Source organism: Physeter macrocephalus, chromosome 2 (assembly GCF_002837175.3).
Source record: "Physeter macrocephalus isolate SW-GA chromosome 2, ASM283717v5, whole genome shotgun sequence".
Lineage (NCBI taxonomy): Eukaryota > Metazoa > Chordata > Mammalia > Artiodactyla > Physeteridae > Physeter > Physeter macrocephalus.
Window position 1 is genome coordinate 132,318,258 of NC_041215.1, and position 15,359 is coordinate 132,333,616.

Here is a 15,359-nt window from a genome sequence, read left to right on the forward strand (position 1 = left end):
AAAGAGAATCAGATTCTAGAGCTTTCCAGCTTGTAAAATGTGAGGAACAATCTTCAAAGTACAAGGCCCATAATCATCTATAAATATAGTCCCCATATGAGGAGGAGCAAGTAAATACAACATGGTAAATCTTTCATAAAGTTAAATTTAAATGACTGTCCTATTGTCTGAGTTTTCACCCTATCCTTTGGGGGGATTAAAACATACTTCCTTTAGTTATGATGAAGACAGTAGCTGACAGTTGTGTAGATATGCTTTACTGTTGAACATCTTAACCAGATAAAATTAAAAGATGACAAATTCATGTTGTTTTCCTGTTTGTTTATTTAAATTTTACTAGTTCTCATGATATTCCGAAGTCTGGAAGTCAGTCGATTTTCACATCAAAGTTTTCTCAAGTTGGAAAGGGCCAGGATAATCATCTGATGTTAGTGCTGCCCGTGCAAAAAAAAGCCACATTAATCACTATTTATTTAACCCACAAGTTAAAATTAAGTAATAAGTGAAGAAAACAAAACCACAGATTAAAGTTCTTATGAAACCATTAAAAAGAATCACAGTTGGGACAGTGGTGTTAGAAGTATTTTTCACCAAGTCAGTTCATTCATTTGACTAGTTTCACATCATTCACTCACATCAACGTTAATTAAGTCACTGCTTTTATCACAGTATCTTTTATACATGCCCCGTTTAAATTCTGAATGTAAGAGTTCTATCCTACGGGATAACCCTACACACTTCAAAGAAACCAGAAGGCAGGAAGAAATTTATCAACCCTTCATTAGTTTCTTGATATGGAATTTTTTTAAAGCCTATTTAGAGAGGTTGGTTGGTATTTGCAATACACAACACTGGTGGTCGCTTGAGGAACAAAAAACAGCTGCTTGTGGGCCATACTTCTTAATTAATTTAAGATCTCTCAATGCCATGCCCTGAAAAGCACTAGCGGCAAAGCTGTGTAAGTGCAACCTCTCCTCGCTGCCAGCCCACTGCAGAAAAACACAGGAAACACCCAAGGAGCAGGCCACAGCCATTCTCAAAACACCATCATCACACCACCGAGAAGCACAGATCTCAGACGAATTCTGGACCAACGGAACCTAATCGCATGCATATGGGAGTCTAAACGGCCTGTGCACCTTCTGAAACACAACATACACATGCTTAAACCTCCATTTTTGCAGACACCCAATTCTTCCTAAAGCACCTCTTAAAATTACAAGATATGTTTACACTTCTGCTATGATTTAATCAACTTAAAAGTAAAAGCTCAAGTACATATTTATATTACAAACATTAAGAATGCCCTTAAGGGACTTCCCTGGTGGCGCAGTGGTTAAGAATCTGCCTGCCAACGTAGGGGACATGGGTTCGAGCCCTGGTCTGGGAAGATCCCACATGCCACGGAGCAACTAAGCCTGTGCGCCATAACTACTGAGCCTGTGCTCTAGAGCCTGCGAGCCACAACTACTGAGCCCGAGTGCCACAACTACCGAAGCTCACGCGCCTAGAGCCCGTGCTCCACAAGAGAAACCACTGCAATGAGAAGCTCACACACCACAACGAAAAGTAGCCGCCACGCACCACAACTAGAGAAAGCCCGTGCACAGCAACAAAGACCCAATGCAGCCAAAAACAAATAAAATAAATAAATTTCTTTAAAAACAAACAAACAAAAAAAGAATGCCCTAAGTAGAAGAAGATCAATGAACCCCAAATAGGGAGCAGATATCAAAGAACACGTAATATCAAAATAAGAATTATTCTTCCAAGAAAAGACACAAATCTACACAATATGAAACTACAGGTTAAATAAAGGATTACTGCATAATTTTTTGTTGTTGTTCTACACCCTAAAATAGGTCTAGTATTGATAAGACAGCTTTTATAAACGCCTCTCTCTGGCTGAGGACACTCCTGGCACACAGCCTTATATGGCATAGACCCTGTGTCACAGAGGCCTGGCAGGGACTTGGGGGCCACTCCAGCAGCCAAGGCACTTCAGGGAGCTCTGGCTCTCAAAGTGTAAGGTCCCCTGGGGATGAGGATAATGCATATTTGCCAAAGATAACTAGGACCATCTAGAATAATTCACACTCAAATCTCTTAAGCTAGAATTACCCTCCTCTACTCCAAATCAGAGGCTGTGGAGTAGATACACTGAGAAACAGTTCAGAAAACAAATGTTCAGGACATTTATTAGGCAATTAGTGTCAAAGAGCAGTCTTTTAAAAACCAAGTATCAAAATATTTTTAAAGCGATCTCCCTATCCTCTCTCTCCACCATGTCCACCATTACTTTCTTCACATGAAAGCTCACCTCGCCCTCTTGAAGAACTTCGACCTCTAGGAGCCCCCACCACTGTTCCTCCTCCTCCTCGTCCTGTCAGTCGCAGGACAGCAGCACTGTTTACAGACATGGAAAAGTTTCTCTGCCAAAAAAGAGAGAAAGAAAAAAATGAATAAAACAAATAAAACTGCATGTTGTTCCTGGCCACCTCCCACTGCATCTATAAAATGGCACTTAATGACTACTAGAAATGGGAAACAATCACTACACGACCCACTAAGATGCTCCAGAACCTGATTTTAGCTGAAAATTTCAAATTAACATTTAAGATCAACAAACATTAACAACCAATGCCTTACACTATGTTAGGTTGTATGAGGAAATATTAAGCAGACAAACTCTAAATGCTCTATGTATCCAGAAGCAGACAGGATATTTGTGCATCATAATATATACAGAATGCTCAGTAAAAGAGATCTGGTTTGAAAGGGTCCCTTAACTACTGAAAGGTGGAAATGAGAGGGAGTCACAAAAGGTCTGAATCAACAGTGTGATAAAGAAAAAATGGTCATTTGGCCTCACTCTGCTCACCACTGCGAATTAGCAACTCCAACTAGTATTTACTAGAATGACAGGTATCAGGGGTGAATAAGGGCAAAGTAAGAACCTACATAAGATCAACCATCTAAACGGGTAGGGGGAGAGAAGGCTTGAAAAAAATAAAATCCCAATCGCTTGGTCTTTAGCCTGCACTTGCACCCACAGTCAATCTGGAAAAGGGTCAAATACAACAATAGTAGCGGGTGGGCATCCTTCAAACATGAAGAGGGACAGAGGAAGACAGGAGGCCTGGGATTCAAAAATATGTTTAGTTGATACTTCTGGATAAATGGAATATACAGAGCTTAGGAAAAGGTAAAGCAAGAAGCAATTATAAAAATATTGAAAAATGATCTATAAGATATCAAAATCCTGGGCATTTGAAGGAGAATTTCATAAGAGAGTTTTAAACTCAGAAAATGTTGGAATATATCCTTATCTGAATACTTTCTATAAACTTAGAACCTAACAGACATCTGTGCAAAAATGCAGGTGTGGCAAATCCAACTTCAGCGTGGCTGTAGCCAAGGGCCCTCCTGGCAAAGGGGCAAGAAGTGAGGCTTAAGAGCACACCAATCTGGTAGCAGCTACCTAAATCACAGGGAAATAGAATCCTGCAATTCAACTAATATTTTAAGTCCAAATTGTTCTCCACTGTGAAGTCCTGGTTCGCTGTTCTGATTCAAGATCAATTGAAATGTGATGTCTATACCTCTTTTCAAGAAATCAACATGTAATTGGTTTTAAAAACTTCTACTTTCACTACTGAATTTCTTGTTTTAATATATGGGTCATTTTCTCCTCATTACCTGTCATTACTTGTCTTTTTCAGAACTGCATTCAATACAATTTGTTCCGATAAATTTTAGAAACTTATCAATGGAAGTATTTTCCTTTGACTTTTATAGGTATATAATCATATAATCAAGTAACTTCAACACTGAAGACTTAAAATGTAATTGATAACTAAAAACTAGAGGCAGATACCAAACTTAATTAGTACTTATTTCAAACTTTTTTTTTTTTTTTTTTTGTGGTACGCGGGCCTCTCACCGCTGCGGCCTCTCCTGTTGCGGAGCACAGGCCCAGCGGCCATGGCTCACGGGCCCAGCCGCTCCGCGGCATGTGGAATCCTCCCGGACCGGGGCACGAACCCGTGCCCCATGCATCGGCAGGTGGACTCCCAACCACTGCACCACCAGGGAAGCCCTCAAACTATTTTTTAATAAAACTTAAAAAAAAAGAAAAGCTGGTTGAAACAAATGCATTAATTTACCTTTTAACACAGAGTAACCAGTGGAGTTACTGAATAACGCCTCTGGGATCACAACTAAGCAAGACTATGAAGCCCCCAAATCTAGATTAATCTATTCTAAAATTAGAAAAACAGACCTCAGAGCTAACTGTATTATGTATACCAGGATCTGACACTGTTGAACACCTCATTACCAAAGTATTACATGTGTGAAACTCAAATGCACCCATCTATAGCGTTCAGGGAAACTCTCATATGCTTTCATACATCCTCACACATCGCAGCTGAAAGTGCAAACTGGTATAATCTCTGGAAGGCAATTTCTCAAAGTATATTTAAATGTCCATACCCTTTGACACAACAATTCCTCTTCTTACACATGTGAAATATAACATAAGCAGAAAGATTTTAACTGCAGTACTATTTGTAAAAGCAAAAATGGCAACCAGCTAAGTATCAACCAAAAGGAGCTCATTTAAAAATCATGGCCATCTCTACAGGGAATTCTGTGCAGTTGTTTAAAAAAATGAGGCTGGAACTTCCCTGGCAGTCCAGTGGTTAACACTCCAAGCTTCCACTACAGGGGGCAGGGATTTAATCCCCGGTTGGGGAATTAAGATCCCACATGCCAAGTGGCGCAGCCAAAAAATAAAAATTAAATAAATAAATAAATAAAATGGGTAATCATGTTAAAAAAAAAATGAGGCAACTCTATTTATTAGGGTGGACCATATAAAATGGCTAATATTCAACCATTTCTGATCCAGAAAGCTACAATTTCATACAGTCAGCCTAATATATCAATACAAAGATATAAAGCATAGCTGGAGTTAAGAGCATGGAGAGGCTAGACTGCCTGAGCGTGAATTTTGGCTCCTTTACTCAACTTCTCTATGCCTCATTTTCCTCATCTATATAATGTGAATAGGAATCTACTTCGTGGGTTGTTGCAAGCACTTAACATATTAAGCAACAAGTGTTTAGACCAGTGTCTGACACATATTAAAAGCTAAATAAGTATGTTATTATTTCCCAAACAGATGCTCAGGTGAAAACAGTAAAGTGTAGAACTGTATGCATAGTATGCTACCATTTATGTCTACGTGTGTTTAAAAGAATAGATGCATAGATAGTTGCAGATGTATTAAATACCCTAGGAAGGGAACACAAGAAAATGGAAACAGTGGTTATTCCTGAGGAAGATTAATAGGTAGCGAGAGTCTGGGTTACTCACAAACTTGCTTTTCACTATATGCACTTTGTGAATTTTGTATATACATGTATTATCTATTCAACGATGCGTAAGTGATTTTCTTTGATGTAAAATAAATAAAACACACCAATCTGGTAGGAGCTACCTAAATTACAAGTGTAATGTGTAGAGTCATGCTTTGCAAACTGTGATAGACATACAAGGAAATGTCAAAACAAAGAGCAACTGGGGGCTTCCCTGGTGGCGCAGTGGTTGAGAGTCCGCCTGCCGATGCAGGGGACGCGGGTTCGTGCCCCAGTCCGGGAAGATCCCACGTGCCGCGGAGCGGTTGGGCCCGTGAGCCATGGCTGCTGAGCCTGTGCGTCCGGAGCCTGTGCTCCGCAACGGGAGAGGCCACGACAGTGAGAGGCCTGCGTACCACAAAAAAAAAAAAAAAAAAAAAAAAAAAGAGCAACTGGGAGATCTTATTTACGCGTTAATTTTGTTCTAAGAAAACCTTTTACCTAGTTATATTTTATACATGCATGCATGTATATATATGTGTGTGAGTGTCCTGGGTGGAGGGGGGGGGGCATGGGTAGTGAGGGAATGTGCACAAGCAGAAAATTACCTTGCAGTTTAAAGATAAAATATTCCCTTCTGGTAACTTCAGGAACCAAGATATGCAGCAAGAAGGTATTTTAGGTTATTAGAATTATTTACGTCCCCATTCGGAGTAATAGGGTGAGTAAGTATACAAAACTCTAGTCTAGGAAGATCTAAGCAATTCCTGAACAGGTACCTGACCAACCAAAGTATACACTTCAAAATGTTAATGAACCTTTTGCCAGCTTTAAGTACTGTCCTACTCCAACATATTTTACAAAAAGAAAGGCTACCAAGTGTCAGGAATTCCTAAATGATGCCTTTTTAAATGCTTCCAAAAATGCACCCTGATGGTCTTCTGTGATTACCATGAAAACTTCCCAATCCTTACATTAAGCCCTTGTGATTATAGCATCCAGACCTTAACACCTTAAGATAAACTTTTCCATTATAAAAAACAAAATGAAGAGTTACTCCTTTAGTCATTCTAGAACTAATTTTGGTGTGGAGGTGTACTGCATACCTAACGTTATTCCTTTTCAAATAGTTAACCAACAGTTCCCAGCAGCATTTGTTGAATAATTTTTGATTTTTCAAATGATTTGTGTAGCCCTTAGTAAATACAATTTCTTAGAAATGTTACAGGATTTTTCTGAATGATTCAATTACTTTTTTTTTTTTTAATTAAAAGTCTATCACGTTTTGGTAACTAGTAGCAAGTCCTCCTCCCTACTTATAACAAAGCTTTTCTGGCCCATGTAGTCTCCAAGAAATCCAGGCAGTCATTTAAGGAAAAATAAAAAGAAATTATTAAAAATATTCATAAACAGTTGAAAAAATAATCACAAAAGATTGAAACTGGTATACTGAGCTATATAAAAATTAGCTTCTGCATTAAAAAAATCATAACTGGAATCATATGCAATTAAAAATTTAGAAAATTTAACAGGTTAGGGTTAGGGCTAGCTCAAGAAAAAGATTACTATCCAAAAGAAAAACTGGCAATGACAAGAACAAAAAATTAAAAGAAATATAAATGCAAACATCTGAGAAACTCTGCACTAGGGAAAGAAATGCAAAGTAAAACAATGGAAGAATATTTTATCCAAATCTGCAGAGAATTTTTTCAATAAAAATAATGTTGGAAGTACAGAACAAAGCTTAGTATACACCATCACCTGCACAAAAAGAGGGAAAACATATTTACTTGCAAAAATACACAAGAAGCTGCTAACACTGGCTGCCTTTCAGAAAAGGAGACAGGTGGCTGGGGGAAAGGATGGGAGAGAGATTTTCTATTATATACTGTTCTGTAAATTTTGATTTTTAAACCACATGATTTACTGCTTATTCAAAATAATTAATTAATAAATAAAAATACTGAACGTGGCAAAAGTAATGGTAAAATGCTACAGGTATGGCAGCACTGAAACAAAAGAAATATCCTCATACAAAGTTTCTTGAAAACGATCTAGCAGTATGGAGTGATTTGCTTTTATTTCCAAACTTTCAATTCTAATCAGCTGATCTATATGTCTATCTTTAAGCCACAGTTTTGATTATTGTAGCTTTGTAGTTAAGTTCTGAAACTGGAAGTATAGGTCCTCCAGCTTTGTTCTTCTTTTTCAAAATTGTTTTAACTACTTAGGGTCCCTTGCAATTCCATATGAATTTTAAGATCAGCTTGTCAGTTTCTACCCAAAAAGCCACTGGGATTTTGATGCGGATTGTACTGACAGTAGATTGAGTAACAATATTAAGTCTTCCATGGCTTAATAAATGCTGATGCCTTTCTACTTAGCCTTTAATTTCTTTCAACAGTGTTTTATACTTTTTATGTAAAAGTTTTATACCTCCTTATTCCGAAGTATTTTGTTTTTTAATTTTTATTTTTAGCTGCGTTGGGTCTTCGTTGCTGCATGCGGGCTTTCTCTAGTTGCGGCCAGAGGGGGCTACTCTTCGTTGCAATGCACAGGCTTCTCATTGTGGTGGCTTCTCTTGTTGAGGATCACAGGCCCTAGAGCACGCGGGCTTCAGCAGTTGCGGCATGTGGGCTCATTAGTTGTGGCGCTTGGGCTCTAGGGCACGCGGGCTTCAGCAGTTGTGGTGCATGGGCTCAGTAGTTGTGGCTCGAGGGCTTAGGTGCCCCGCAGCATGTGGGATCTTCCCTGACCAGAGATCAAACCCGTATCCCCTGAACAGCAGGCGAATTCTTAACCACTGCGCCACCAGGGAAGTCCAACCAAGTATTTTGTTTTTAATACTACTGTAAATGGAATTGTTTTCTTAATTTCCTTTGTGAACTGTCCATTGCTAGTATACAGAAATACAACTGATTTTTGTGTACTGATTCTGTAGCATACAACTGTGCTGTATTCACTTAGTACACTATAAAAGGACAAACACAAAATGTGCTACTTTCCAGCCCCAAACTCTAACTTTCTCACAATATCATTTAAAAAATTGGTGACAGGGCCACAACTACTGCAGCCCGCGTGCCTAGAGCCCGTGCTCCACAACAAAGAGAAGCCACCGCAACGAGAAGCCTGCGCACCGCAACAAAGAGTAGCCCCTGCTTGCCACAACTAGAGAAAGCCCACGTGCAGCAACGAAGACCCAATGCAGCCAAAAATAAATAAATAAATTTATTTTTTTAAAAAAAACTGGTGACAGAAGAGCACATTTTTAAGCACATTGTGAGCTGAAGATCTATACTTTCCTTTAATGGTAAGAACTGGTAAAAAATTGGTGAGAATTCATGTTTTGCAGAAGAACTGAAAAACTACATGTTTCTGAAAAGAAGGCCCTCTCCCCCCAAAAATAACTCTTTCTCTCTACTCAAATACATCTCCTTATACTCAACAGCTTCAGATCTAAAGCAGAATCTAGTCAACTAAGAGAGGCATCCAAACACCAAGAAAAGAGTAAGAAGGAAGCAGATCTGGGGGGAATGGAGGACACTCCTTAGGGCCTAAGTAGGAACTTCACATTTTCATGCCTCAGTGGGAAGGAACAAGGGTTTGACTGAAACTGAAAGGTAGATACAAACCTGTTCTTCTTCTGTAAAGGGTACAAGAGCCAATGGCGGCAGGGGTTCCTCCTGTAGGATAGGCAGAAATTCTTTATCCAGAAGGTCTGAAGGTATCTGTTTGACCAAACACACGACCAAGAGATTAATGCTATCCCTCCAATTACAAGAAGATAAAACAAGAAAATATTCTTTGATTCACCTGTTGCTGATTATTAAAAATATGGATTAAAGCTTATTCAGACACAATGAATATTCTGAAAGGGTCAAACATTAAAAACCCCAGTCAGTCTCCCTGTCCTCCCATCAGACTACCACTCTCAGATTTGATATACAGCACTGACTCTGGTATTCCAGAGTGCACATTTAACTCAAAGCACAAGGTGGTAAGGAGAGTTTTACAAGCAACTGTATCTGTCCTAAGCAACCATCATTAAAATTTGATTCTTAATCCATTAATAAAATTAAAAACAAAGTATACTTAAAAAATAGAAAATGTTATTTCTCACTAGTCAGGTAATAAAAGTGTATTTTATATAAAGCAGAAACTAATGCATCATTGTAAAGCAATTATACTCCAATAAAAATGTTTTTTTTAAAAAAAGTGTATTTTATACTGTTTCAGTTTTGATCATTTGTAAGTAACACAAATGTGGTGTCACATTTTAAGATTTTGTCCCCACTGAAAATTTTATATTTAACTCAAAAAAAAGAACAAGAGAAGCATCTTCCCTTCTCACTCCTAACTTCTAACTGGAAAGAAGAATAAGAGATGCAATAAAGAGGGAAGAGAAAAATTCTTCCTTTCTCAGCCATCATACTGGGATAGAAATAGAGGTTAAGAGGAAATCAGTTAGGCAAAGCATTAAGTTCTGACTACTCTCCTGTTTTCATGAAGCTTTCTACTCCTGTAATGAAATGTTAGGTCTTCTCTAAAAAAATAAAGAGTACGTAACATTTAGAAGAGCCTCTGGGAACTATTGCAGGTTTCAAAGCAGGAAAAAAAAAAGGTAGAGAGAAAAACCATGGCTGTTTCATATATCAGCATATAACTGTACATAACCTGAAATCTCATTTGTAATTCTGAACTCTTTCCTACTTTCTTACCTTGTTGTCTTTAAGGAAAAGTGCTAACATTTCTTCTCTGCCATAACGATAGTCTGCTAATTTATACTTCGGCAATGCTGGAGAAAGAGGAGGGGATGTAATACTCCCACCACTGGACAGAGCTCGGAGCCTAAAATAGTAGACAGAATATAAAATGAAGTGTCAAATATTCTGGCAGTAAGGACTTTTTATTTTCATATAATATACCATAAAAATTTTATAAAATAAAAAAGAACAGGAAAAAAACCCCATTATCTCAAAGTATCCAAGATTTTAGCTCTAATACAACCTGCTATAATAGCTCACTAAGAACTTAAACAGCTCATTGAGAAATAACTAGACAACCATTTGAAAATTCCTTAACTTAGAAAGTATCGTGGCATGTCTGTGAGAAGCTGACGGGGTGAGATGGGGACACCTTTTTCCAAACTATAAAAATAACATAATTTTTTAAAAAGTCATATATCACCTCACACCCACTAGATTAATAAAAATTAATAAATCTGACAATACCAGTTGTTGGTAAGGAGGCAAAACAATGCAAATTATCAAGTAGTATTTGTGGGAATATAAACTAGAACAGCCACTTCAAAGAATGATTTGCTAATATTTAACAAAGTATGCTACACAAAAGAAAAAGCAAAATACAGAAGCTTATAAAAAAGATGATACTTTTATATATGCCTGCAATATTTCATAATTCACTTTTAATGAAAGCAATTAGTGATCAGTGTAGAGAACTAAAAAATGCAGTGAAAAAAGTGCAGTACAAGGAGAAACAATATAAAGCCATATTTACTAAGAAAAAAAAGTAAAAATATACTTCGAGCTGATAATAGCAGCTGCCTCTAAGGAATGGAACTGGGAAAAGAGAAACATTTTAATTTTATAATAAGATGTTTTTATTTTAAAAAGGAGCGGGGTGCGGGGGAGAACCTCAGCAAAAAAATGGCAAGAGTATGATCGTACTGCAGCACTGTGGGAAAACTACCATCAGGAGTAGCTGATTATCTGGGAGTGGCCCAAAGTTCAATAAAGTAATAGATAACAAGGGTAAAAGGGACCACGGTACTGCAATGCAGTAGTTTAGCACAAAGGAAAATTCAACAGAAGCATTAAAATATATCCCCCAAATTGCTAAGCTTTATTGACAAAAAAGGGGAGGGGAGAATGGTCTACAAATCACACATTAAAAAGTGTGAAGGCCAAGCATAGTAAATACTTGCACATTATTCAAAAATGGCAGAAAAAAACAGTATGCACATAGTAAATATATAAAATGTGCTTACATGTAGAAAGCAATACCAAAAAAAAAAGGAGTAGGCGTTAGTAAAGTGAGACTCTAGGGTTTTGTTTTTTATTTCAACGTTTCTATCCTCTCTTTCCACTTATTTTTTAATGTTTTATTATGGACAATTTTGAACATATATAAAAGTACCATGAAGAACATTAACAAACTGCCATGTACCCATCACCCAGTCCCCAATCCATACTGCTCCTTCTGCAGCACCATCTAACCATCCTTTAATACTATTTTGAAGGAAATCTTTGGCTTTCAAGATTTTTGAAGAAAATTATTTTCAAGTTTTGAGAAAATCTTTTGAAGAAAAGTTATCTCATCTGTAAATATTTCAGAATGTTCTCTCTAAAAGATAAGGATTTTTCTTTTAAGTCTCGATTTTGCTGGTTTTACCCCTGTGATATAGTTTAACGTGTTTCTCTGTTCTCTGCATTTCATATAAATTGGTGACTGGATGCAGAGTCCTGATCAGACTTGGCAAGACTACTTCCATGTGGTGGTGTGTTATTCCATCAGGAGGCACATACTGCCTGGTTGGTTTTGCGAGGCTAAGCAGTCCCTGACCACCAAAGCTTAGATCCTTAAGTTCACTAAGGTTGCAAAGTGACTTCATCATTTCTTCTTTATTTGCTAGCTTGAACAGTTCTACAAAGGGAAACTTCCCTCTTACACTATTTGGTATTCCCTAATATAGTTCACGTAACAAAGGAAGGAAAAAGCCTTCCTTCTTCCTTTTCACTTACTAATTTTCAAAGTAATGACTTGGTTCACTAACATCCTCCAATAGTAACAAATTATTTTTTATTAATGTATTTCAGTTCACTGCAATTATTCTTAGCAATACTCAAACTATCTCATCTTTGCCCAGTGGGAGAGGCTTCAGGTTGGCTCCCAAGTCCTTCTGACCCAACCCTAGTAGTCTTCAACAGCTTCTTTTCTATCTGGTATGTCAAATGTTCCAAAATCAGCTAATTTCTTGCCTCAGACTTAGAATCAACCATTTCACCAGGGAGCCTGATCCTCTTTAGTAATATATATATTAAGACACAATCTGGGTGCTAGCAGTGTTCACTGCTACTGGGTTGGTCTTTTGCTTTCTTTCCAATTATTCTTGGACTCAGAGGTCATTGAGTCCAACTCCTACAAGACAGGTTAAACAAACCAGTAAGAAAACAACATGCCCACGAAGGAGTGATCTAACCACTGCTGAAGGACCTTCCGGTACAGTGGTTTGCATCAAATTCATGTACATTTGAGCTCTTTCCTGAAAAAGTGGAATTAATATCCACTAAGAACTGAAGCTGGGAACATTACACATACATTGCCTCATTTAAGTTCCACAACAACCCCAATATAACAGATGAGAAAAATGAAGCCAAGGAGTTAAGCAATTTGCCCACAATCACCGCCAGCAGAACAAAGAGTCCCAAACTAGGTTTTTATGACTAAAAAGACCAAAATCTTTCCAAATTTTTATTTAAAATAGCCAAGGTTTATTCTGCCAAAAATTAATTTTTAAATATATATACATATATATAATTAGGAATTATTTTAAAATATCTTACACTGAGTCTATATGCTCCCCAAGAGTTTCTACCACTAGAGGGCACACCTAAGCGCTCTTCCAAGTGAAAATCAGCCCAGTATTTGCAGTTACAGTTATTTCAACTCACCAGAGACTTTCCCTCTCACTGCCCAACATCCCTAATTTCATCTGCTCCTCACAAGGTTTCAAATCCACCCACAAACCCCACTGGCTTTCCATGCCTGTGAACTGAACACTTCTTATAGGCACCAGACCTAAAAAGCAACACGACCAGAATGCATACTCAAGAGATTCCTCTAGCTACTGTGACGAGAACAGACCAAGGCAGGCTGAGAGTAATTCAAACTTGGAGAAGATGGTAGCCTGAATCAGGATAATGGCTGTGCTATATTAAATAATTAACAAATCCTATCCCAAGTCTTCCTTCACCTACAGATATCTGGAAAAGCTAAAACATATTTGGATATGTCTTTCCGTAAAAATCCACCAGTGATCTCTAACTCCTCTAGGATCTTGCTCCATACAACCCTCTTTTAGAAATTCAACCCTTCCCTATTGGCTTTCCCCTCATCTCTAAATATAAATATATCTAATAGTGATTTGTTTAAAACTTCTCTAATGCAGCATCCCCCTCTACCTATGCAGCACTGGTCATCTTTCCTCTTCATTTCAGAGACATCTCCACATTCTCACTTCCCAACCACTTCAAAACCCAGCGCAACCCAGCTTCTCCCCTACCACTCCACTGCTCTAGAAAGTTCAATAGCCTCAACACTAGGCCCAAGTGAAATTTTTCTATCCTTATCATCTTCATCTTCCTAGCCATATGGAGATCTGTTTAACACAGGAGACCCAGTGCTACTCCTAGTAGTACTAGTAGTAACTGATAGGTAGCAGCAGCAGGGCTGTCTAAAACCCCCCGATACTCCACAATCCTCACCTGTTAACTGTTATCCAAAATCCAAACTTCAGCTTAAAAAAGTAATTTAGAATTTCAATGTAGATGTGTGAAGACATATGAATCAAAAAGCACTTCTGTGTAAGTTCACAATTCTCAATTCCAGCTCTGAACTCTTCCCTAGAGAGGAGGGTTTTCTTATTCAGCCACTCACAGCCCTTCAGGTTTATCACATCCAAAACCCTGCTCATCAGCTTATTCATCTCAACCTCCTGCATCACCTGTATTCCCAAAGGCACGTAAGGATACCACCATCTACTCGGCCACTGGATTAAGAGTCTGGAAATCATCCTTTACTCCTCACCTTCTATCCATCTCCCATAACCAATTACAACGTCCCACCAGTTTTAAATCCTGTATCTCTCAAACCATCCCCCGATCAAGTAACCTATTACTGTTCACACATTACTGTTCACACTTTTATTTCCTACCTTGACTGCGGCAAGGGCATCCTAAACAGTTTAATTAGTCATAGTCCATCCTGCACACGACTACCAGTTATTTATTTCAAATGCAAATCTGAATAAAACACTCCCTGCTCAACAATTCTTCACTGGCACACAATGAGCAAATAAAATCCAAAGCTTCTTAACATAAAAGGGCTACCTGCAAGCTCTTCTCTCCCACACTTCACATTACAGTAAAGGCAAACGTCTTGGAATTCCCCTCTTAAACCTACACTTTCCTGTCCCCTTGCCTTTACACATGTCCTTTCTATCTGGAATATTTTTTCCAATCTAATATTTTTTCACCTGGGGTGTGGTGGGGACTGTCTGGAAGCAGAGAGGTTTAGTGGAAAGGAGGAAAGGAAAAGAACAGAGACAATGAGGAGGATGGGGGTTGGAAAGAGAGTGGTAGGAGGGAAAGGAGAGAAATCTACACACAAGTACCTGCCCAACGTTCATGGAAATAATTGTCTAGTGGGGAAAAAAAGCTAATAAACAGTCATACAAATAGAGAGCTAGTGAAGGATTCTGGAGAAAACCTGATCCAATTTACTTTTAAGATTACTTTGGCTGCAGTGGGGAGAGCAATTAGAAGAAAGAATGGAAGCCAGGAAACATCAGAAGGCCACTCCTTATAGTTTATGTCAGAGATGATGGTGGCTTACACTAGGGTGGAGGCAATGAAGATGGAAAGAAATGAATGGATTCAAGAGATATTTTGGTGGTAGAATTGACACAACATTGTGGTGGAATAGACGTAGGAATACAGAAGTAAAAGAAAATATCCAGGATAACTCCAAGACTTCCGGCTTGAGGAAAAGGGCACACTGTGGTATTAAGATGAAATAAAAGAAGAAATTTAAAAGAGCAAAATTCATAAGCTCAGTTTTGGAAAACCATGAAGGATGAGACGCCCACAGGCATCAAATGAGCAGCTGAATATCCTGTACTGGCATTATACTCCCTTTACAGCAATGACATTACTGTGAAATTATTTAGTGTCAGCTTCCCCACTAAATAATTCAAAAGTA

The 15,359-nt window shown here is 38.2% G+C and overlaps 1 protein-coding gene across 5 annotated transcripts in view; it reads right to left on the bottom strand.

The window, feature by feature from the left end:
* Positions 1-15,359, bottom strand: part of GIGYF2 (GRB10 interacting GYF protein 2) — a 128,762-nt gene that overhangs the window by 84,365 nt on the left and 29,038 nt on the right. For all 5 annotated transcript variants that reach the window (XR_003677897.1, XR_003677898.2, XM_007125031.4 and 2 more), the window contains 3 exons: positions 10,079-10,208; positions 8,993-9,088; positions 2,321-2,432 (listed from right to left, as the gene is read on the bottom strand). Coding sequence is in view for 3 of the 5 variants with exons in the window: in XM_007125031.4 (XP_007125093.2) it covers positions 2,321-2,432; positions 8,993-9,088; positions 10,079-10,208 (338 nt within the window). In the remaining 2 variants the exon portion in view is untranslated. The remainder of the gene's footprint in view (positions 1-2,320; positions 2,433-8,992; positions 9,089-10,078; positions 10,209-15,359) is intronic.